We start from the raw sequence: 25,126 nt of genomic DNA on the forward strand, positions 1-25,126 counted from the left end.
TGAGAGCAAATAGTACAATTCTCGGCATACTGAATAATTCTTTTGAATAATAATAATAATAATAATAACTTGTAACTTGTAACTTTGTCAAGGACCAAACAAAAACAAGAGGGCAGACATGAGAATTCTTCTTTCCGATTGCCACAAAGACAAAGTACAGTCCAGGTTACGAAGTTTCCGCTTTCAGAAAAGTGATCCACGAGAGAAAAAAACAAGGCAAACAAAGAGGCACTGCTCGCTAAATTATGAGGCCATGCACAGTATCTATCATGAGCTAATGAAGAAAAGGGCGTAAAATCTACTTGTAACTTACTTTAGCAGTCTTCCAGCACGAGATCTCATTGAGTAGAGTGTAGTATCAAGACTTCAAAGAACTTAAAACAGTAAATCCAATATTGCAATTATAATCAAAGAATCACCATTTCAAAATTTCTGTGCAGACAACTGATCAAAATCTCAGATGTTATTTGTATGAAACCCAGAAATAGCATCACGATGGGGGACAAAACTGTGACACGAATTGCCTCACTGACAACCCTCAGACTGGACGGACGCACCAACCAACAAAAAAAGAAGAAAACAGGCAAACAAAAACATTACCTACAATCTTTTGTTTTTCTTTTTCCTCCTTGACTCGATCTTGATGGATGCAGTATAAAATATTACTTATAACTCATGTACACATTCTACCAAAAAAAAAAAAATTCAATGGCAGTGACTTTCACACTCAATCAAACTGACGCCAGGTGGTTGTAGAGCGCCATGCAAAAACAAATGATGGGAACCGATACCATCTTATCAAAAGAATGGGTAATGAATAATATTCCAACAACAGACCGGGGTTTGATTGCATCTTCCCCAGAGCCATCGCTTCCAGCCCAAGAGACTATGTTGAGAGGATGGATTGCAATGCCAGCTGTTGTTGCGGATGCAACAGTGACAAGGTTGAGGCCAAGGTAGCTGGTGGTAGGGTTTGTTGAAGGTGTCTCAGCAGATTAACCATTCGGCTTAGAGTTTGTTCAGTTGCTAGATCCTTACCACATAAAACCTACAGGAACAGTAGCATTCCCTCCATGAGAAAAACTATTTGCAAACATAACCCACATCTACCATACAAGATGTATTTGATCATTTCCATCATTGCTTATCTAACCATACAAATTCCTTTTAAAATCAAAGGGAAATTATAAACCAAAATCTAATGTATGTGTTGAGTTCGTATAAAATTCAAGCACAGCTGTAGGTGTCTGTGTTGAGTTTCCATCATGCTTATCTAACCATACAAATTCCTTTTAAAATCAAAGGGAAATTATAAACCAAAATATGAAGCATGTGTTAAGCTCATATCAAACTCAAGCACAGCTGTAGGTGTGAGCATGCTGGGTAAAGGGAGGGACTTAACTTGGGGTATAGAGACAGATGAGAGAATCAATTACTAATTAGCATGTACTTGAATCAATGACAATATAGGTAATCAGGAGTTGGTAAAGGGTAAACATCTATATTGCAATAAAATACATAACCATAAAGTCAATGATGCCTGATGTCAGACACTGGTGTTCAGGAAGGATACAGTTCCCAAGTTAAGTTGGAAGCAAAGTTGGGAGGGAGTTCTAACATGTCACTGTTTCACTTCATTACAATGCTTGTCAATTGGATAAAAAACTTGACTATTAGATCAGATCAACCAAGCATTAAGAAATCCAGCTTTTGAGTAATAAAAACTATTCGAGTTGTAAGTTAGTCAGGTGGAAGCATAAATTATAAACTAACCTCAGCAAATACTGAAACAATCTTAGGAAGATACTGATTGTTGGGTCCCAAAAGTTCAATGTCTGACCTGTAAATGAATGATGGGTACAAGTTCATTATTAATGGATGGTAATTGGTCAAAGCAAGGCAAACTAAAGTTTTGATAAACCAAAACAAGAAATGAGGGGGATGCTACTCCTTACCTCTCCACCATTGAACAAAGTTGTTCGTGAACAACTTTTGCCTCAATCAAATCGCCTGTTATTGGCAAACAGTTTAACCATGCAGGAACAACCTGCCAAACAAGACAAGTGTCAACCAGAGTGCTGAAAGAAATACCAAACTCAGTAGCAAATCAAATCATGGAAAACCTCTACAGTTATTTTTAATAATTCATAAAAACAAGCCCTATGCCTACAAGATACAGCCATAAATTTTTCAGTGAGCTCTCTTTGGAAAAACAATTTCCAGGTGCAGACTATCCTTCACTTTCTACTAGAAAGCATACAGCACCCTCAGAAGCTCATCACGCATAAAAGGATGGGAATAGGCTTGAACAATGCAATGTACTTAATGACAGACAGAGATCATATACCTGAGCTGAATCAATACTGTCACGATGAAACTGGCAAATTTTCCCTAAAGCAGAAACAGCATTATCATATGCCATGACATTGTCTGGTTGCTTAGCATTAGGATGCCTTATGACAACGTTAAGTCTTGATAGAGCCTCTGGAAAGAACTAATAAATGTTACTTGCAAGTACAAAAATAATCAGTGCTGTTACTCCCACTAGAGTAAAAAATCAACTACTTTAGGACACGGACAAAAATTACCTCCAACTAAAGATTTAAACATGGACCCACCAAATTCTGCACAAACACCAAGTCCATATACAGCTGCCTGAAAAATAAACACACAACTTCGATGGGAATATTGCAAAATTGAGTCAAACAACTACCAGAGCATAAATAGCACAGACCTGCCGAACATCTGGGTTTTCATCGTTGCATGCCTCCAGTAAGAAAGGAAGATATGTGTCATAATATCTGTCCATCCACATTGTAACAGTAGCATCAAACAATAGTTCTAGATAATGAAAACTAGTACGTAAGAATGTGTTCTCTAGAAGCTTACTTAAGAGCTGCTTCACGACACTGCTCTGCAACATCATCAAAAATGCAAATTGCAATCCTTCTCTCTTCAGCAGTCTTATCCTTGCCCTACATTCATGAAACATGTAAGGCAAATAACACGAATAAAACTAGCAAAAGTATTCATAGCATTGTTGTCAATCAATGGACAAGGATGAAAATTGTGCTTTCGGTGCATTGAACTTTTTACTTGAAGATCTTGTCCACTCTTTCTCACAAATAAGAAATTCTATTTCTGAATATTGGTTGCAACCCTTGGTGCTCTATGGTAAAAAAAAATTGCTCATAAGGATGGAAACAATTTAGCATACACCAAGAGAAAGCAACTATCTTTAGAATGTATGCTAATGTGAAATGGAAATGTCAAAATCAGTTATATGCACAGATTTCAACAAGTTCATGCCACCTTAAATCATGCAGTGTGCATGCTAATTAGTACCAATTAGTTTTAGACACGTAAATAGTCAGCAATTTACACCATAAAAAACAAAAAAGCTAAAGCCAATTTATTAGAGCATTTCTCTACCCCATTATCATCCATTAAACAGCTACAGTGGCCACCATAACTGGCATATTTGCAAATAAACACCACCATTCCAATCCCTGGATGGAATGCAAAAATATTATCTACAGAATATTAACCTTTCTATATTTTCTAAACTATAGTTGTAGGAAATGAATATTTAAACCAACAAATCCATGTTAACACCAGTTACAGCCTTGTATAAGAGCAATGCAAACAACACATTTAAGATAGGAGCTCAAACAGAACTCAGATACCGAAAATTTTATAGCTTTCAGGCAACATTAACACATCAAAACAAACCAAAAGAGAAGTTATACTGTATCATATCATCCATTAAGATGACTGAAACAAAAAATAAGTACAACAGCAATAAAAACTTAATGATATACAAAAATCAAATAGGTAACACGGAAACTAATAAAAAATCCAGTATCAGGAGTTACTAACACACAATCAACCTTCTCATTGAAAAAACCAATGAAAAAATATAATAGTAAATATAAGATTCCTCAAGGCGACAAAGCTCAGAAAAGACTTGTAATCGTGGATGAAGACTTACCCACATAGGAGTTAGGTAGGATGATAGTTCCTCAAATAAAGGCAAGAAAGAGGCTTTGAATGTTTTAATCAGAGTTCCCAAGATCTCACCGACCTGAAACCAGAAATTATACAACTAAGGAACATGAACTTCAAAGTTTATGAAGAAGATATGAAGAAGAAATCAGGAACATGAACTTCAAAGTTTATGAAGAAGATATGAAGAAGAAATCAGGAACATGAACTTCAAAGTTTATGAAGAAGAAATCAGTCCATGTTATTGTGATATATACTGACTTGGTCAAAAACATCCTCCTCTTGCTCATTTTCCTCCTTGATCAACTCGCTCTCCTCCGCATCAAAGTCTTCAGCTTTGGCTCTATCCGCTCTCTCTCTTTTTCGACTGGAGCTGGCAGTGATGACCAGTTTTATCTCATTTACAATGGATCGAACTTGGTTTTCATCAACAAATGTCCCAGATATCTGCAAGAAGAAACAGAAGATTGCAAAACACATTCAGGGATTTCACATTGATTGCAGCACAGATTGGGCAAGAACATAAGATTCCAAAAACAAAAAATCAATTCCCAGTTTTCTCTTCACAAGTGAGATGAATTCCAACTTCTATCCAGAATTTGATGCAAGATGAATTACAAACACAAAACACAGTGGGAAAGCAAAGAAATTGACATAAATAAGTTCATTAAGGAATACAACAAACCTGTAAGCATTCATTTAATGCATCCAACATGTTTGCACAGATCTCAGTATCAGGTTCCTGCAATCAATTTAATAGTCAAGAATTTCATCACTTCAAATGGACATTAATTTAAAAGTAAGATTATACCAACACAGGGAAAAAGAAAAGAAATGCAGGTGACCTTGTGCAGTGCTTCAACCAGAGCAGGAATAATATAATCAGACAGCTGCTTTATATAAGACTCATTGCGACCTTGAGCAAGTCCCTTCTCTACAGCTAATTTTGCAGAGTGCAGAAGTTCTGGCATGGCTGGAGAAGAAAGTAAATGACTCCAGTGAGTATTGTCGAATTTCAAATAAGGACCGGGGAACCAAAGGAAAAGAGATCCACATTATCAAATCAATACCTGAAACAGCTGCTTTCCTAACCTCTTCATGGAAATAAAATTTAAGAAGAGGTACTAAAGTTGGAGCAACCTGCGTGTAAAATGTCATTATATCAGCATCATGGAACTGGAAAGTTACGACGAGTATAAAATATAACAGTTGTTAATATGTTTCACTGACAAACCTGATCGATCCATGGAAAGAATCCTTCCTTCAACTCATCAGCATAGCAACATAACATATTACAAGCAGTAGCTTTTTCTTCCAGAACACTAGTCTTGATCCCTATTCTTTTGTCACCAAGGGTGATGGTTTCCATACTGTAACAGAAATACAAATCTTAGCAAGACACAAGACACCGAACATGAGTTCATCTGTGTCTAGATGCATGTGACCACAAGCAATCATGCACATGTGCATGTCCGAGAGAGAGGGAGGGGGTGCCCTAGTTACAGTCATATAAATATAATAACTTACATATGCGTGCATCTTGAACTATTGATCTAAGTAAATGAACTTGACAGAGTTCTGCCAACAAATTACATAAAAGATTGATGAAATCAGGTTCAAGGAAAATATATACACCTTTCATCATCAGTATCATCAATGTCATTATCTGAATCTGCAGATGTAATGGTTACATCAGGCTTGAGTTGAGCAGACTGAAGCAAAGGTGGCATGACAACACTCATGTAAGGAAGAAAATCTTGTCCCAGACATTTGCAAAGTCTGGCCCATGCCTATGACAGCATAGAATAAAAGATCATGAGACAAGAAAATAACAAGATGATTTTAAGATATTTTCTGCACATTTTTTAGTGATCAAAGCATACTTGGAGCATGTAACTTGTTGTTGGATCATCCGACTCCATATGAGATCCTTGCAATGACATAAGTACATCCATAACCTGGACAAAAACAGAAAAGATAAAAAGACATGCCAAAATATAAGAACCAGACTTGTCCATTTATGGGGGAGTATTTTAGTACATAGTGATAAGAATAAGCATGCCAAAATAAACCAAGAGCAGATCATTGATAAATTCTCCCCTATCCCAGGGTCATAAAAAGTTTCCACAATTTAAAGGTATTCCATGAAAGTCATGATAAACTCAAGGAACCACTCCTTAAAAAAGAAAAGGTGTTGTGTTATGCAATGAAACCTACCTGCTTGGCATCATCCCTGAACTTATCCTTCCCCACAGCCATCCCAACTAGACTAATGCACTCCATAGATTTGGCACGAAGCATGCAGTTAGCCTTGTCATTTGCATTCACCAAGATGGTCTTCAAGTAAGGCATAACTGCATCATAGTATTTTTGGAAGTGCTCCTATGAAACTAGAGACTGTTAGACCAAATCTTCCATAAGATTAACTAAATAAGAAACCAAGCAGATATTATACATTACCTGAGAGGAATCAGCAACTGATGCCAAAGCAGTCAATGCTCCCGCTTTCACCATTTGTTTTCCATTCTGCACCACATATATGCCATATAAAGACATACGAAATTAGTGTTTGTGCTAAAAAGTGTATTTGGAAAAATTATTTGAAATTTTATTTCCTACTCTCTTGTGAATATACCTGTAGAAGAACAAGCAATTTGCTCACTACTCCATCTAAGTAAGGTGTCAAAATTTCTGGGGTGCAGTTCTCACTGAAGTTAAGCACTGCTGAGGCAGCATGTGCCTGTCACAAAAGAATAAGATGACTAATCAGTTACTGGATAGAACAACAGCATAATTTTTTACAGCGTCTCTCCCATATAAACACTAACCCCACCCAATAAAAAAAAAAGTAATAATATAGAATAATGCATATTGATAGTGGGAATGAACATGAAAATAGGTACCAAAATAAGTGAAATGAGCTGTGATCCCTGTATGATCACTTTCCAAATTCTTATCCCATCATATAAGAAATCCAACACCAGCATAAAAGAGGAAAAGAAAATGAAGAGCATGCCATAACATCATCTAAGTAATCTAAAACCAGTGTTAGATACATATTGTTATTTCCAACACTTTTTGTGTGCATGTCTGCATGACAGAAATTTATTGACAATCAACATTTGTTCTTGATTTCTATCCCCTCAAAATTAACTGAAAACGTGAAAGAAAAAACATCAACCAACCCATTAATGTTTTCCAACAGATTCAGGGGAAATGCTTCGTATAGCTGACAATTGTTTAGACACATAACTTCTTTTATGCAGACCACCCATTCCCAACAAAAGACTTAATTCAGTCAGTACTGCAGTGAGCTAGAATAGATGCAACAGGAGATAATCATATAATCCATGCCAGTTAGAGCAGTCAACACCAGCCCCCTGTCTTCTAGCAATAAAAATAAGATGTCTCAACCACAAAAACTTAGGGCCACAAAAAGCAATTTACATTATAGCTAAAAACAATCGAATGGCCATAAAAGTTACCCTCTTACTCTTACCATTGTGACATGTTTTATGTATATATTTCAAAAATCAGATACTGACATCAAATACTTTCTAACATCATTAGCTATTCTTGGGCAACTTAGAGATTTGAAGTATTCTCTAGTGTTAATCAATTGAGACAGTCATCAAATCAGATGTATAGATAATAAATAGGTAAAATCTCAGTCTATTAACAAATCTTTCAAGTCCAATAAACAAGTCGAATGGTTTTGGCACAAACAGATGCAATGTATGAAAGGAAGCAATCAATATAGGTGCTGGAAAGTGACATGAGCTTTACTTGATCATAAGTCCACAATTAGAAGCTTATCGCAAGTGTTTTATATAGTTACTATTCACTCAACTGAAAGGATCAAGATCAATCACAACAGGAGCTACTTTAACAGAGAATCAGCTTTAATCAAAATCACATGAAGCAAATATATTCTAATCGAGATACTGTCTACCAAATTTAGAATTGGTAACTTGAAAAAACACAAAGCAATGAGCATGGCTAACCTGCACTCGAGGATTCTGAAAATCATCCATGGCAGCTGCTAATGCAGGCAAAACCCTTTGATGGTATTGGTTTTGCAAATCTGGACCCAAATCCGTGGACAACTGCCCAATTGCATTAATAGCTGCCCATCTCACACGGGGATGTGGATCATAAAATGAGTTTAGGACCATTGTAACTACTTGTTCCAGATTTTTTAGCATTACCTATATCAGCAAAACAATAACATAAATAACAAGAGAAATCAAAATCTTTCTAATAAAAATCCTGGATATGTTATGGCACAAACAAATACAATTCCATTTCAAACTTTCCCAAAACAAATCCCTTCAAGGCTTTGAGGATTGAAACAACAATAGTCAGAATATTCGGCGACATTAACTGAGTGGTCCTCACCAACATCCAATACATTCCGACATAAAGAAAGCAAACGCATACAAACAGCATTACAGAATAGCATAATGAAACTTAAAACAGCTTATTATTAATGATATGACTACACATTACTGAGAAACAAAAAACCTGAACATCATTTGTAAAAGCAATTCATTCCAAAATGACAAAATCAAATGCATAATGCAACAGTTAACATTAAAAATATAACTTCACGGCAACTGACTATATAACTAGGCATTACAACTATACGAAAAAACAATATATTTCCTATATCTTGGAGCACCCTTCAAAAGCATATATACATAACCAAACTTGAAAAGCATGTCATCAAGACATTAATCACAACTCGAAAAAAAAAAGAATATAGTCTTCGTTTATTTCCATATACCTTAGAGCAACCTTCAGCAATCTGAGCTAGCGCAATAAGAGCAGCATGATGTTTCTGCCACTCAGGAGCCGCCAAATAGGCAGGCAATTGTTCCGAAGCAACTGGAACAATAGTATTCCCACCCAAAGAAATCGCCAACCTATCCAAACACTCTTGTCCCATACTATAATTACTCGTTTCCCCCGCATCTTCATCCTCGTTCTCTGCACTATGCCATGCTGGATCATCCTCGATATCCAGCAACATATTCATCAATATCGCAAACAATCTACTAATAAACTGTGGTAACTTTCTCATCATCCCCGGTGCCCTCTCCCTAGCTTCCGCCAACGTGATCACAAACTCAATAGCCAAATGCCTAGTCCCTTCCTCCAAACTCTCTGCCTCGGCAATCTGCAACATTGACCCCACAACATCCACCAGCTGCCTCCGCAAAAACCTGGGCTCCGCCCCTGCCAATTCAATCAACAACTCCAACGCCTCCTGTGCTGTCGCCTCATTCCCATTATTCAACGCCTCCGTTAAAGTCCTAATCATCGACGGCAACAAATCCTGAAACCGGTCCCTATCAGACGAATTATTCAAACACTGGATAAAGTTAATCACAGCGTTCAAAGCCGCGATTTTCACATCGAAGTTCGTGCTGGATCCCAAACACTGTAGAAAAACCCCGTGCAACTCCTTGATATAGGGAACCAAACTCTCTCCAATATACTGCGACAGCTGTGCGAAAATCAAAAAAGCAGATTCTTGCAACTTAACAGAATCTGACGTCACACACTGAAACATAAACGGCAAAAGCTCAGGCCATCCATTATCAGGCAAAATCCCGGAAGCAAGCTCGGAAACGGTGTCGCACAACTTCTTGGTGATCGATTTAACAGATTCCTGCTGGAGACAGGCAAGCAGAATCGATTTGAGAGAGGACTGAGTTTGTAACGAGAGGCGCGGCCAGAGGTAGGAGTCGTCTCGAGTGAGGAGTTTACGGAGGAGGACGGCTGACATGGCACGAGCATCGAGGTGAGGAGAGAATTGAAGGAGGTGAGCGAGTTTGAGAGAGAGTGAGTTAGGATCGTGTTGTTTGGCGAGGTTGAACAGAAGCTCGGCTTGAGATCGGGTTTCATTAGAGGAAGACATAAGGGAAGAGATTAAGATTTCGAATTGAGAAGGATCGCCGGCGAGGATGGCAGCGACTTGAGTTTGCTGGAATTGAGTTGACTCGTCCATGGTGGTGAAGAATTAGGGTTTGTGGTGGGTGGCGGTAGTGGTGGAGGTGGCTAGGTTTCTTTTGGGGGGTTTAGGGATTAGAGGCAGTGAGAAAGCGAGAGAGAGAGAGAGATTTTTTTTTCCCCTCTCTTAGGGTATTTTTGGGGGAGAGAGGGAAATAAGGAGGAAAGGGGGCGGGTGTGAAAGGAAGGGGAAGGGTAGGATTGGATGACCTGGAATTTGGGTGTTATGATTAATGGTATTTTCTTTCAAATATATGTTTCTTTGCTGAATATTAGTTATTTTTAAAAAATTAATTAATTTTTATATTTAATAAAAATATAAAAAATACTTTCTAGTACTTTGATACATCATATAAAATAAATTAAAAAATAATTTTTTAATATTTTATTTTTTTAATTTATACAATATATATAGAATATTAAATATATCATGTACTTATAGCTAGCTTATTTTATAAAATACAACTATAAACACAATACCTTGTTAAGTGCATATTTTCCACAACCCAAGTTTTATTCTATGAGGCTTTTTTTTAATAAAAAAATAGTACTTTTTATAAAAAAAAAAAAATATTTTCCAATTTAATTTTTTATTTGATCATGAATTATTTTTCCTCAATTAACTTTACATGAATTCACTGAGTATGTAAATAAAAAAGATATTTTTTAAATAAAAAAATACATCATTTATATCAAATCTATTTAAAATAATTTTATCTTAAATTATTTCAATGATACACTCGTAGAAAACCTAAATGTCTATTAACCTGAAGAGTAAGTGTATTGTATGGTAAAATTTCATGAACGAAGATAAAGTATTTTCTCATCGATTTTTAACAAATATTTAACAGTTGCTAAATCTGTTCTAAAAGCACCGAATAAAATACTTACCTTTAACCTAAACTTAATTTTATTTATACATCGTAATGATAACGGAAGTCCAGGGAGAATAATGTTTGAATGGTCAGGGCGCGTAGCACAGTGTGATGATGTAGACCTAGCTAGCCTCAATTATTTGCCGAGTCTTTTTTGTCTTTAGAGGGTTTAGGAGCTATGACGTGTGAAGATGATGGTAGCACCATGACATGATACCAATTCTTCTTCACTTTCAAGGGCATCCAACTCATTTCATCCCCTTGTTGTTAGGGTTCGTGTATAGATTGAAGAGTGTGCTTATTGGTATTATTACATTACAAGAATTATTACCAGGAGATAAAAAGAAATCTTGACTCGTAATTAAACTGCCATGAAAGTCAAGTAATTTCACTACTAACACAACTCTTCTGCCATTCCTAGTGTTTGGCTTCCTAAGCTACGTAACTTTACCATAATCCATATAGTTTGAGATTTGATTTGTACACTAAATCTGTAATTGGATTTGTTGATCATCACATTGTTTTTTTTTTTATTTATCAGTGTATATTAGATTTGCTCCCCGCGGTCCTTCGTGAACAAAAAAAAAAAATAACGTTAAAACATACTAGGTTAAAACAATTTAAGACCCAGGGTAAAGTAATAATTTAAATCTCATGAACCAAAAAATACAGCAATAATAAAAAAAATCATAAAAAAAATAACAAAACAAAAAAAGATCTTAATCCATTAGACTAGCCTCACAAGCCCTTAAATCATGAAATTATTAAAAAAATAAAAATTAATTAAACGGAGTGAACTTATAAATTTTATGACTATTAATATAAGATTGAAATAATACCGTACAAAGAATAATAAACAAATAATAATGATGAAACTAAAATAAATTTATTTTAAAAAAAAGATAAAAAAACAAAAATAAACTTGCATTAAATTTAAAAATTGATGATTTTAATAATGAATCCATGAATAACTCAACAGAAGGCAACTCTTAAAAAATAACAAAACAAGACTAAAATTTTTTAAAAAAAATTATTAAAACATCGGCTTACAAAAAGAAAAAAAAAACAGGTAAATCCAAGTAAACATTCTAGATATGATATAATCTCTAAAACTCGTAACTTATAAAATTCTAGATTTGAGTTCAGTTAAAAAACTTAATTTTCAAGCAATTTAATTTTGAATGATGAAATTGTGAAAAAATATTAATTAAAAAACTTATAAGAAAAAAAAGATAGCAACAAAAAGAACGTGCATAAAATTTAATAGAAAAGAATATAAAGAAAATGAAATTATAAAAATTAAAAAATGATCGCAAACAAAAAATAAATAATAAAAAAAATTAAAAATCAAATATGAAAGATTAAAAAATCATAAAGAGTTGAAAAATATTTATAATCTGATAAATTATATATAAATTAAAAAATAATAAGGATAAAATTAAAAAATATTTTATAATTCTATAAATAATTTAATTTTTTAAAAAAATTAAAAGGACATGGACCAACCGGTAGTGCGTATCGGGCTCAGTTTCAAGTCTCACCAAGTCATCTCTAAGGCTTGGTCATTAGCCTGGTTCTTCAGTCGACAGTGATGTTGTCATGGATAGCCCCCAACTAGACTGATTAGCTATGTATATTTTTTTTTCTAGAATTATATATAGATTTATTTTAAAAAAATTTAAATTAATATTTTTTTAATAATTTTGATGGATTAACATTAAAAATAAAAAAATATTTTAATATATTTTCACTAAACAAAGAATCATTTTAAAAATCATTTTTTATCGCAATACTAAATACTTGTATAGATTCTCAAGAGATCATCCATCGTCATACCAGAATGCTTAGCAACGTATATATATTTTTTTTGTCTGGAATTATATATAGATTTGTTTTAGAAAATTTTAAATTAATAATTTTGATGAATTAATATTAAAAATAAAAAAAAATTAATATATTTTCACTAAATCAAAAATAATTTTAAAAATCATTCTTTATCATAATATTAAACACTTATACGAGTAGTCTTAGTTGATCATCTAAGATCTGGTTATGTTTTAAAATTATCTTTATTTTTTTTTTATAATAAGTGGATGTATTAACAAAAATGAAATCATTTAAAAGATAACTCCTGGAAATTTTTTTATTTTCTCGTAATTTTATAATAAAATGTAAATTAAATACCTTTTCTTTTATATATGTCGTAACCGGACACCATCCATGAACGAGCAGTTACTTTCAAGAGGAGGAAGAACATGTTAACTTAAATCCATCGTACACTTGCATGTAAATTGGGATGCACATTATTAATTCTCAAGAGATGATGATCGTAATACTGTTATAGCCAAGCATATTTAACTTGAGAGCTGTCATGAGGTTCCGGGAACTGTGCAAGATAATCAATTTCTAATAAACTCCGGAGCAGGAAGCTGCTGCTGAGGATCTACTTAAGTGTAAAATGAAAATGACATCAAAGTTATTTTATATACCAATTTCCATGTCGAAGACTCCAAATTCTAGGCTTGTGAGAATCTAAATGAACGGTGTATGAACATGCACACCGCACATACTTTTTGGATAGATTATTATATTTGGTTGCTTAAACACGCCAAGTTTGGTGGCAAAATAAGCCACCACACTCCATGCCATTTCTTTATGTGGATAAAACACGCTTTGCTCATCTTATTTTATACAACAGTCCAGTCCCTCGACAATGGAAGCTGCCATGCACAACAATCAATTACTGTTTACTCAAGTTTTTCTTCTTTTTTTTTTCCATGATCAACGGAATCCCTTAGCTTAGGGTCAGTACTGTTGGTAATATTCCAATCTGTTTTCGTCCTTTGATTATAAGAAAATTATACCCTCTAATATTCAGAAGCAAGTGGCAATTGCATATATAAATGAGTTGCCACATGGTAGTTTCGGGGAAAAACTTTAAAAAAGAAGAAGAAGATTAGAGTATTTAATTTTTATACATGTTAATTTATTTAATTCCCTTGTCTTGCGTTTTAATTAATGATATGCCAATGGAAATGTAACTTGTCAATGAAATTATTGAAATATATTAAATTTAATAAAAAAAATTGAATATCCTCCCATGCACTAAGCTGTTTTATAATATAAAAATATATATTAAAATGGATAGCTTATTCTCAATTTTATATTTTTTTATATTTTTTTAGATTAATATGAATGTTCGGGTCAGCTTGCGCGTACCACGACTAATCCTATGGACCCTGAAGTTAATGACTATGTAAGTCTCTAGTGACTATTATATAAGCAACTAAGAACTTGAACTTGAGATCACAAAGAATAAACCCCTTGATTTTAAATTCTTATCATTTAACCATCACATAAACAATTATTTTATATTTATTTTTGTGAGATATGTTACTGTGCATAGCCTCTCACTAAGCTGCACAAATGATTGGGCCAATGCGTACTTGCACTCATGGCCACCCCTACCAGCAAATTGGACCACTTACGTACATGATTAATTGTAGCACAGTCCAGTTGTTATTATATACATACAACTTACATGAAATCCCATCTGAACGTACAGGCCTTGTGATCATGTTGCCTATCAGCCCTGCAGTGCGTGGCTCCTTGTGTTTTATTGTTCTTTTCAAATCTTCATTTCTTTCAAAGCCTTAACCATGTTTCAGATGTTAATGTTGCTGGGATCATTCAATAAGCACTCGGTGAGTTCATTTTCAGTCCTCACGCATTCGATTTCTTTCTCCAGCTCAGTATATATGGTCTCGAACTGCCCAAAAAAAAACGAAGGAGAATTAAAACAAGGAGGCTGGGTTTATGGGCTTTAATCAGGCAGAAAAAAGAAGTTACCCTTTGGTAAATCAATTTTAGCTGGCTTGTAAGATGGAATATTTCTTGACGGAATTCTTCGACGGTGCTCTTCAGGTTTTCATTTTCAATGATGGTCATGGCCAGCTTGTTCTCGGTTTCTTGCACTGCTTCCTGCTTGAATAATAAAAGAAAAGGAGTAGGTTGGTGGGGGAGAAGAAAACAGTACTGAATACAGAGAGCCGAGCTGAAATGTTAGCTTCCATTGTGAAATTATGCACAGCATAAGCCAAAATAATTCACACAAAGGGGAAGACTCTTTCGTTCTTTGGATTTCTTAACCTCATGATGAGCAGTGCTCGTGAGACTGGCATTTACCTTCTTGTTCTTTCGATAACGTCTATCAGTTTCCCGCTTCTTTTGCTTTTGCATTTCCTTGGTGACAGTTCCGTTCGAGCGGTACACATGAGGCGGGAGATGGAGATCGGTAGCACTCGAGGGAGTGGGAACAGCGAGGAAGGAGATCACTGGATCTAGCAGTAACACCAACAAAGGGATCAGAGAGATAAAAGTTAAGCTCTCCATAATAATCAACGATGAACAACTTTGTTAAATGACACAAGATTTAGCACTTACTCTCCTCCTCCTCCAGTCCCGCAGGGGCAGGGGCAGGGGCAGCAAACAAAGGTAGTGTTGAAGGCATTGTATTAATTATAGTTCGGTGTAATCTGTGTATTCACACGGAGGAAGACAATGATTTTCTTCTTCTCTCTGGAGAGGCAAGTGCGACCGAAAGCGCACGAACGCACACAGATAGTGATTTATTTATTTTTATTTTAATATAAAATTCGAAATACAGAGGACTTTGCCAAATGTTGGGCCATCCATCCCAGAGAAGAAAAGGCAGTAGAGCAGCCTGTATTTTTCCTTCGATTTCCAGTTCGTTCACCGTTGGATCGGGCTGAGATTTTGACAGCAGCTTCTAAACACGTTGATCTTCATTCTGGACGGTTGGATCGAAAATTGGTGGTGTGAAAGCTGGCCGTTTTGACAGAAAATGAGACTGTCAGTATTGTGAGTTTTTATTAAATAATTCTCTTTTAATCTTGTTATAATCCGAGAATAAGTTGTTATTGATAATATATATATATGTTGTATCTCTTAGTTGAATTTAAGGAAGAATAATTATGAACCCATTATTTATTGATAGTGGAAGTGAATCTGAGGAAGAATGATTGTGAACCCATTATTTGTTGATAGTGGAAGTTTTTAGGTGGACTACGGTCCCGTGGTTTTTCCCGCATCGGGTTTTCCACGTTAAAAATCTTGGTGTTGATTTTGTGATTATTTGCATTATTTTTCATCATTGTTTGATTCTGTTTTACTGCACAAAGAGGGAAAGAATTGGGACTTGTGAATTATAATTGTATTCCGCTAAATTGATTCGGGTAAATTGGTGTCCGGTTGTTCCAAGTTTTCCCAACACATACATGCATACATTCATGTCCACCCCTACCAGCAAATTGTACCACCTACGTACATGATTAATTGTAGCACAGTCCAGTTGTTATTATATACATACAACTTACATGAAATCCCATCTGAACGTACAGGCCTTGTGATCATGTTGTCTGTCAGCCCTGTGGTGATTGGCTCCTTGTGTTCTATTGTTCTTTTCAAATCTTCATTTCTTTCAGAGCCTTAACCATGTAACCATGTTTCAGATGTTAATGGTGCTGGGATCATTCAATAAGCACTCGGTGAGTTCATTTTCAGTCCTCACGCATTCGATTTCTTTCTCCAGCTCAGTATATATGGTCTCGAACTGCCCAAAAAAAAACGAAGGAGAATTAAAACAAGGAGGCTGGGTTTATGGGCTTAGTTCCTTCTTAATCAGGCAAAAAAAAGAAAGAAAAAAGAAGTTACCCTTTGGTAAATCAATTTTAGCTGGCTTGTAAGATGGAATATTTCTTGACGGAATTCTTCGACGGTGCTCTTCAGGTTTTCATTTTCAATGATGGTCATGGCCAGCTTGTTCTCGGTTTCTTGCACTGCTTCCTGCTTGAATAATAAAAGAAAAGGAGTAGGTTGGTGGGGGAGAAGAAAACAGTACTGAATACAGAGAGCCGAGCTGAAATGTTAGCTTCCATTGTGAAATTATGCACAGCATAAGCCAAAATAATTCACACAAAGAGGAAGACTCTTTCGCTCTTTGGATTTCTTAACCTCATGATGAGCAGTGCTGGTGAGACTGGCATTTACCTTCTTGTTCTTTCGATAACGTCTATCAGTTTCCCGCTTCTTTTGCTTTTGCATTTCCTTGGTGACAGTTCCGTTCGAGCGGTACACATGAGGCGGGAGATGGAGATCGGTAGCACTCGAGGGAGTGGGAACAGCGAGGAAGGAGATCACTGGATCTAGCAGTAACACCAACAAAGGGATCAGAGAGATAAAAGTTAAGCTCTCCATAATAATCAACGATGAACAACTTTGTTAAATGACACAAGATTTAGCACTTACTCTCCTCCTCCTCCAGTCCCGCAGGGGCAGGGGCAGGGGCAGCAAACAAAGGTATTGTTGAAGGCATTGTATTAATTATAGTTAGGTGTAATCTGTGTATTCACACGGAGGAAGACAATGATTTTCTTCTTCTCTCTGGAGAGGCAAGTGCGACCGAAAGCGCACGAACACACATAGATAGTGATTTATTTATTTTTATTTTAATATAAAATTAGAAATACAAAGGACTTTGCAAAATGTTGGGCCATCCATCCCAAGTCGAGAGAAAATTTGAGTTAGATTCGGAAAGTGAGGGGCTTTAAGGGAAGAAAGAGAGGAAGAATTTATACCCGTCAATCCGAAGTCTGAGAGAAAAGTTGAGTTGGAGTGGGAAAGTGAGGGATTTTAAGGGTAAAAAAAAGACGAAGAATTTAAACCCATCCATCCCAAGTTTGAATGAATTTTGAAAAAAATTCTTAATGTATGTTTTATCTTATAACTATCTTAATTTAATAATTAGATTTGAAGATATAATTTAGGTAGTTTTTTTTAAGATAATATATAAAATTATATTTTTTTAATTATATTTTTTTTCAACTTTTTAATTTATAAAATTTGTTTCTCATTATTTTAATAAATTTAAAAAAAATAAAATGTTAATAAATTATTTTTCGGTTCATTCTCAATAATATAACCAAATATTAAAAAATATTTTTTAATTTATTTTTTATTATACTAATAAATATTCAAAAATAATTTACTTTTCTCAAATTTACTATTTAAAATAAAACTACTTTGTATAACAAGAATCTAATTCGAACAAAAAAGCATAGTCAAACTCGGTCTCTGTCTAGCTTTTCAATCGACGAACCTGCGATGACCTCCTTGTGTTGATCTGTTCTTCTTGTTCAGTTCTTGATCTCCTTTCGGAATCTTAATCATGTTAATTTGAGGTGTTAGAAACGCTAGGATCGTTCAACAGGCACTTGGGTCATTTCATTTCCAATCCTCAAGTGTTCAATTCCTTCCTCCATGCTCCTGTACTGCTACCCAAGGAGAAAAGAAACAATTAAAAAGTAGGAGGCTTAGGGTTTTGTGCTTAGTTCTTCCTTCTTTGCTTACATCAATCTTAATAGTTGATCAGAAAAAAGAAATCCCCCGAGCTCAATCGATTTTAGCTGGCTTGTAAGTATGGCGGAAACAGTCAAGAGGGATCGATTGCCCCCTTTTTTTTTCATAAAATATTTTTTATATTAGAATATTAATAATATTTTACTATATTTAAATTTCTTTGTTGCTTATTAATTAACCCAGATTAGCGATTATTAACTTACATTATAACACACACACACATATATATATATATATACATTAATTATATTTTACTAGTCTTTTATTTTCTTTTCTTCATTAATTAATCAAGAGCTTTTCTTCTTTCCTTTGAGTTACTATTCTTCTTTCTCTTTTCTTTGTAAATTTTTCTTCAAGTTCTAAACTATTAATTAGTTAAATGAATAATTTTTATATTTTATGCTTCAGGTAAAGTTCCTTCATTTTTTTTATTTTTTTTAATGTTTAATTTTAGTTTTTTTCTTTTATGTTTAGTTATTAAAAATATCATGATTTATGATAGCTTAAGAGTTTGTTGAATTAATATATGTATGGGTAATATTATATACACATGGATATAAAATGAAAGTAGTTTTAATGAATTAATAAGTATTTTGCTATAAATTTCATATAAAAATAAATGGTGATGAACTTAATAATGATTAAAAATAAAGTATATAACAATTCAAAAAATAGAGACACAATAGAGAAATAAAAAATATATTTAATATTCATGTCTAACTCATTACATGTAAAAAATAATAAATTAATAATAACAATATTAATTTGTCATGACAATCTTTTTAAACTATAATTTTAATTATTTTCTAACATATATTATATTAGTATAGAATTATTGACAGAACTTTACTGTTCCTTAAAATATTTAGAAAATATAAGTATAAAACTCATCTTAAATTAAAAATAGCTAAAGAGTAGTTTGATTGGATATATTAAAATAAATATTTTTAATAAAATTAATAATAAAATTATTATAAAACAATTTTAAAATATAAAGACATTAAAAAAAAAAGGTTTCCATGTCCAGCTTGCTGTTGTTTTCTATGGCCGTCTTCTGCATGATTAATAAAGGGAGTCAAGAGACTAGACTATTGAAGGGGAAGGAAAATAAGATAAAGAAAATACAAGCAGTAAGCCTGGTCTGTTGGGTTCGTAGTTTGATTTGCTTACTGAATTCATTGTCTCTGGGCTTTAGCAGAGCTCTCAACAAAACCCAACAAGTGATCAAAGAAAGAAAGCTAAACCAAAAATTATTCTCAAGCTGTACCGAACACATCTATTAAACCTGTAATGGCCTCGTGGATCACCTGAAACCTCACCAATCCAGAGTTTTTTTATAAGGTTAATTCAAAATTAATTTAATCTAATCAGGGGTCAATTTAAATGAACTCAACTCGAAATTATTCTTAAGATTGATTCAATTAATCCACTGAAAACTTGATTTTACTTATTAAAAAAAATCTTTAAAATGAGGGTGTTTTTACTTTTCTTTTTTTTCAAAAAAAAATAAAACATATTGTTTTGGATTAGCTAGGGTCAAATTAAGTAAACCTCTCAGTTTCTGCATTTCCCTCCCCTTCTGCCTTTGCATTTCTTCAATGCCAGTTCCATCGGAGCAGTCATGTAGGAGACCGGGAGTAGTCAGAAAGGAGAGTACAGGATCTAGCACCAACAAATTAATCAGAACAAGAAAAATGTATAAAACACCAGGGACATCATTAGATCATATATATTAGATAGCTTAAAGTCACTTTCTTAAAAAGAAAGAAAGAAAGAACTTAATTTCTTCAAAATGCCACTTACCCATCTGGTGTTGAGAGCCACCCGATGAACACATTGTTGACAAGGGTACTTAACAACAAACACACGCATGTAGAGTTATAGCCTAGCTATAAGGCAACTTTCGAGAGAGAGTTGCTCTGCGTAACCTGATGGCATGAAACATGGTTGATCTTCCTGTTCTTGTCTAAAGTAGCGAGGGGAAATGACAATTCGTGTAAAAAGGCTGACAGTTCGGAGAAATTGAGAAACAGAAGGTAGGAAGGACTATTTGCAAACCGTCATCGAGCATCATCCAGTATGAATGGACTTAGCTAGATTGTAGTTAATTGTTTGTGGTGTCAACGTTGTCGTTTTGAGGAAGCATGCTGGACTGCAGTGGACGCCCGGTGCTATATTCTCCGGTTAATTTTCCTTTTTCCATTGATGAGGCGTGTGTTTTCTATACGACTTTCCTTCTTTTTGTTCTTATTTCCTCTCTCTCTCTCTCTCTCTCTCTCTCTCTCTCTCTCTCTCTCTCTCTCTCTCTCTCTCTCTCTCTCTCTCTCTCTCTCTCTCTCTCTCTCTCTCTCTCTCTCTCTTTTCTTTTAAAAATTATAACTTAGCTATTTTGGTTGATAATATTTTTATTTTAGTTATTATTATTTTAATATTTCATTTTTTATATTAGCTTTTTTAGAAGTTTTATCTGTTTTTTTTATTTCATCCATCAATTTTAATTTATTAAATATCATATTTTCTAATATAATCCTTATTCTTTGAATTTTTATTTTTTTTCTTATTTCTTTGTAAAAGTTTTAATGGTTTTTAATTTTATCTTTTAATTAAAATTGATGGTATTATCTTTTTTAACTTAATCCTTATTATTTTAATTTTTAATTTTTTTCTTAGTTATTTAGTATAATTTTTTTTTTCAATTTCACCCTTTAATTACAAAATTCTTTTGTTTTCTTATATCAATTTTCATCCCCATTCTATTTAGTTTTTTTTTGTCATTTTACTAAATTAATTTTTTTCAATAAAACATAAAATTTATTTTGTATATATTTTTTAAATTTTATCTTTCAATACTTAGAGACCGTAAGGGAATACGATTGAGATCACGTTCCCTTGAATTTCAATTTTTTTGATCAAAAAGTCAACGTTGTCGTTTTGAGGAAGCATGCTGGACTGCAGTGGACGCCCGGTGCTATATTCTCCGGTTATTTTTACTTTTTCTATTGATGAGGCGTGTGTTATCGATACAACTTTCCTTCTTTTTGTTCTTATTCTCTCCTTTTTTTTTCTTTTAAAAATTATAACTTAGCTATTTTGGTTGATAATATTTTCATGTCAGTTTTTATTATTTTACTATTTAATTTTTTATATTAGTTTTTTTAGAAGTTGTATCTATTTTTAATTTCATCTTACAATTTTTATTTATTAAATATCATATTTTCTAGTATGGTTTTTATTTTTTGAATTTTTATTTTTTTCAATGATTTTCAATTTCATTTTTTAATTAAAATTGATAATATTATATTTTTCAACTTAGTTTTTGTTGTTTTAATTTTTAATTTTCTTCTCAGTTTTTTGTAGAAGTTATTATTCTTTTTAATTTCACCTTTTAATTACAAAATTGTTTTCTTTTCTTATATCAATTTTGATCATCATTCTATTTATTTATTTTATCCTTTTACTAAATCAATTTTTCAATAAAACATAAAATTTATTTTATATATTTTTTTTAATTTTATCCTTCAATACTTGGAGACTGTTTGGAAACACGATTGAAACCACGTTTCCTCAAATTTTAATTTTTTGGTCAAAAATTATTTTTTTAATATTTTCTGATCGTTTTGATATACTGATCTAAAAAATAATTTTTTTAAATAAAAAAATAATTTTAATGCATTTGTAAGTAAAAAACACTTTGAACCGCTAACACAATCCCAAATAAACCTATTAATTGAGAATTGAATTTCATGTTTTTTTTCATGTTAGATGCTTCAGGTTCATTAACTTACATCATGACCTTGAAAAGTTAACATTTTTTTTAAAAAAAAAAAACTTTATAATTTTTTTAATTTTTTATTAGGTTATTTTAATTATATAATTTGAATAATAAATCTGATAAAATATCTCGAGTTGACTCAATTTTAATTAATATATTTACAAGTTTATCATGAACAGTTTTTTATATCTTGTTTTTAACCCAATTTCAAATCATGTACACCATTTTTACACACAAAAAAGTCCATCCTTGCAACGAATCACGGGAACGAAGGCTAGTCAACACAAAACCCCCCTTTTTCCAAGAGTCTAGAGCAATCTTTCAACACAAAACAATAATACACAGTTAATATCACACAGATGATTTTTTTATATAAAAAATATTTAAAAAATTAAAATATAAAAATATTAGTTTTTTAATAAAATTATACCTAAGAGTTATAGGTTTTGTTATAACTTCTGATCTAAAAATAATTGTTGTAATATTAATAATAATATTAAATTTATATGATCTGAGTTTAAGTAAGTTTGACTGTAATATTAGATTTATGAGCCTTTGATGTGGATCTAACTGTAAGATCCTTTTTTTTTTATTTTTTTTTTCTAGATATCATGTCCACACAATGCTGCAAGCTTATAGCATGCTTGTGTGTTGTCGGTTTGTGGAAAAAAAATAAATAAATAAATTATATGTAAAAAACTATTGCAATTCATAATTTTTTTTTTTTAAAAGCTACAAAGCTGGATTTCTCAAATATTTAAAAAATTAAATGAACAAAGAAAATTTTCGAAAAAATAAAAAAACCGAAATGGAAAAAAAACATACAGGGAAACACTATAGCAATTTATAGTGTTTTATGAGGAAATCTATAATTGTAATTCTCAACCAACTCAATATTAAAAATAATAAAATTAATAAAGACATTTTTGAAAAAAATCATAAAAAAATCACGTGGAAAAACACTATAGTAATCCACAGTGTTTTTTAAAAAAACTACAAAACTAAATTTTCAACTAGCTTAATATAAAAAAAATAAAATTGACAAAGATTATTTTGAAAAAAAACAAAAAAAATTATAAAAAACCATGTAGGGAAACATTATAGCAATCCGCAATATTTTTTTTTAAACTACGAAATTAAATGTTCAACTAGCTCCATGTTTAAAAAATAAAATTAATAAAAATAATTATGAAAAAACACAAAAAAAGAAGACAATTTTGAAAAAAAAGTAATAAAAAGATGAAAAAAATAGAAAAAAAAATATAAAAAATATTAAAGTTGAATTATCAACCAGTTAAATATTAAAAAAATAATTAAAAATAATTTTAAAAAATCTTATGAAAAAATACTATAAAAATACTAAAAATAATATAATAATCGAAGCAACCCCGCAGCCAATATGAAAATCCCACGGAAGAGCTTCACTCACTTCACCCAGTGGCATGCATTCAATAAAGGAAGAGAAAATAGGGAAAGTAATTACATATTATTTATTGGATTTTGAATATCCAACATTATATTATTTATTATTCAATATAAAATAAAAGAATTACATGTATACATGTATATACTGTAGCCTTTCAAGGCCTAAAACAATTTCTGATATTCATGTAAAATTATAAAGCTTTTTTTATTAATCAAATTGGATTGAATACAAGATTGGAATAAAACACAATCACACAAACAAACAAACTTTAACGATTTATTTTTTATTGTATTTATAGCTTGAAGAAAAAATTCATACAAAAAACTATATAGGAAAAAATTATAGTAATTCATAATTTTTTTCTAAAATACTAATAAAAAAATAAAAATCTGAATAAATTGAATTAACTTTTCAAGACAGATTACTTGTAAAACCTTAGATACACTTTGTGAAAGTTTAACAACTAAATAAAAGAAAATTGACGGGTTACCCATAATAAAGTTCATTAACTTGGATCATAAACTTGAGAAGTTAATATATTTTTTTATATAGAAATTTTTTTATAATTTTTATAATTTATTTATCAAGTTATTCTAATTATATAATTTAAATTATAAATTTAATAAAATATCTTGGATTAACTCAACTCTAATTAATATATTTACAAGTTTATCATTTATAATTTTTTATATCTTGTTTTTCACCCCAATTTCAAATCATGTACACTGTATTTTATACACAAAAAAGTCCATCTTTGCAACGAATCACGGGAACGAAGGCTAGTAAACACAAAACCCATCAGCAAAATTATATACAAGCCCTTGTTTTTTTTTTTTTTTGTTCTTAAACGTTACCGAGAGTCCAGAGCAATCTTTCAACCTAAAACAATAATATATTAGTTAATATCACAGGCTATTTTTTTACATAAAAAAATAAAATCTAAAAATATTATATTTTCCTATAAAATTATACTAAATATTATTAGGTTTAACTGCAATGTCTAATTTAAAAATAATATTTATAATATTAATAATAATATTAAACTTGCATAACTTAAATTTATACGAGTTTGACTATAATACCAAACCTATTAATTTTTTATATGAGTTTAGTTGCAAGATTTTTTTTTTCATTCATTCTTTTTTTAGATGTCATGTCCACGAATGTGGCGAGCTTGTGCATTGTCGGTTAATAAAAAAAATAAAAAAATAAATTACATGTAAAAAAATTGTTGCAATCCATAATGTTTAAAAGAAAGGATTATGAAGCTAAATTTCTCAAATATTTTAAAAATTAGATGAACAAAGAAAATTTTAGAAAAAATAAAAAAAATCAAAAGAAAAAAAAACATGCAGAGAAACACCATAGTAATTTATAATATTTTACGAGGAAATCTACAATTGTAATTCTCAATCAACTCAATATTAAAAATAATAAAATCAATAAAGGTGATTTTTTAAAAAATTATGTGGGAAAACACTATAGTAATCCATAGTATTTTTTTTTTTAAATTACAAAACAAAATTTCTAACCCATTCAATATTTAAAAAGTAAAATCAACAAAAAAAAAATTTTAGGGAAAAAATAAATGAAAAA

At 32.1% G+C, this 25,126-nt stretch overlaps 1 protein-coding gene across 1 annotated transcript; it reads right to left on the reverse strand.

Annotated features, from left to right (window-relative positions):
• Window positions 1–371: 371 nt before the first annotated feature.
• LOC105142318 (importin-5-like) lies at window positions 372–10,189 on the reverse strand. The gene is made up of 20 exons (XM_011049894.1): window positions 8,792–10,189; window positions 8,010–8,213; window positions 6,641–6,745; window positions 6,466–6,531; window positions 6,223–6,387; window positions 5,889–5,963; window positions 5,641–5,795; window positions 5,240–5,375; window positions 5,076–5,145; window positions 4,851–4,978; window positions 4,691–4,747; window positions 4,267–4,452; window positions 3,992–4,084; window positions 2,890–2,975; window positions 2,735–2,801; window positions 2,589–2,655; window positions 2,348–2,484; window positions 1,956–2,047; window positions 1,774–1,840; window positions 372–1,048 (listed from the first exon to the last, which is right to left on the reverse strand). Exons 1-20 carry the CDS (start codon window positions 10,016–10,018, stop codon window positions 887–889), a joined length of 3,345 nt encoding a protein of 1,114 aa, XP_011048196.1. The 5' UTR covers window positions 10,019–10,189; the 3' UTR covers window positions 372–886.
• Between the last annotated feature and the right edge of the window lie 14,937 nt (window positions 10,190–25,126).

This window comes from Populus euphratica, unplaced genomic scaffold, assembly GCF_000495115.2.
Source record: "Populus euphratica unplaced genomic scaffold, PopEup_1.0 scaffold140.1, whole genome shotgun sequence".
Classification (NCBI taxonomy): domain Eukaryota; kingdom Viridiplantae; phylum Streptophyta; class Magnoliopsida; order Malpighiales; family Salicaceae; genus Populus; species Populus euphratica.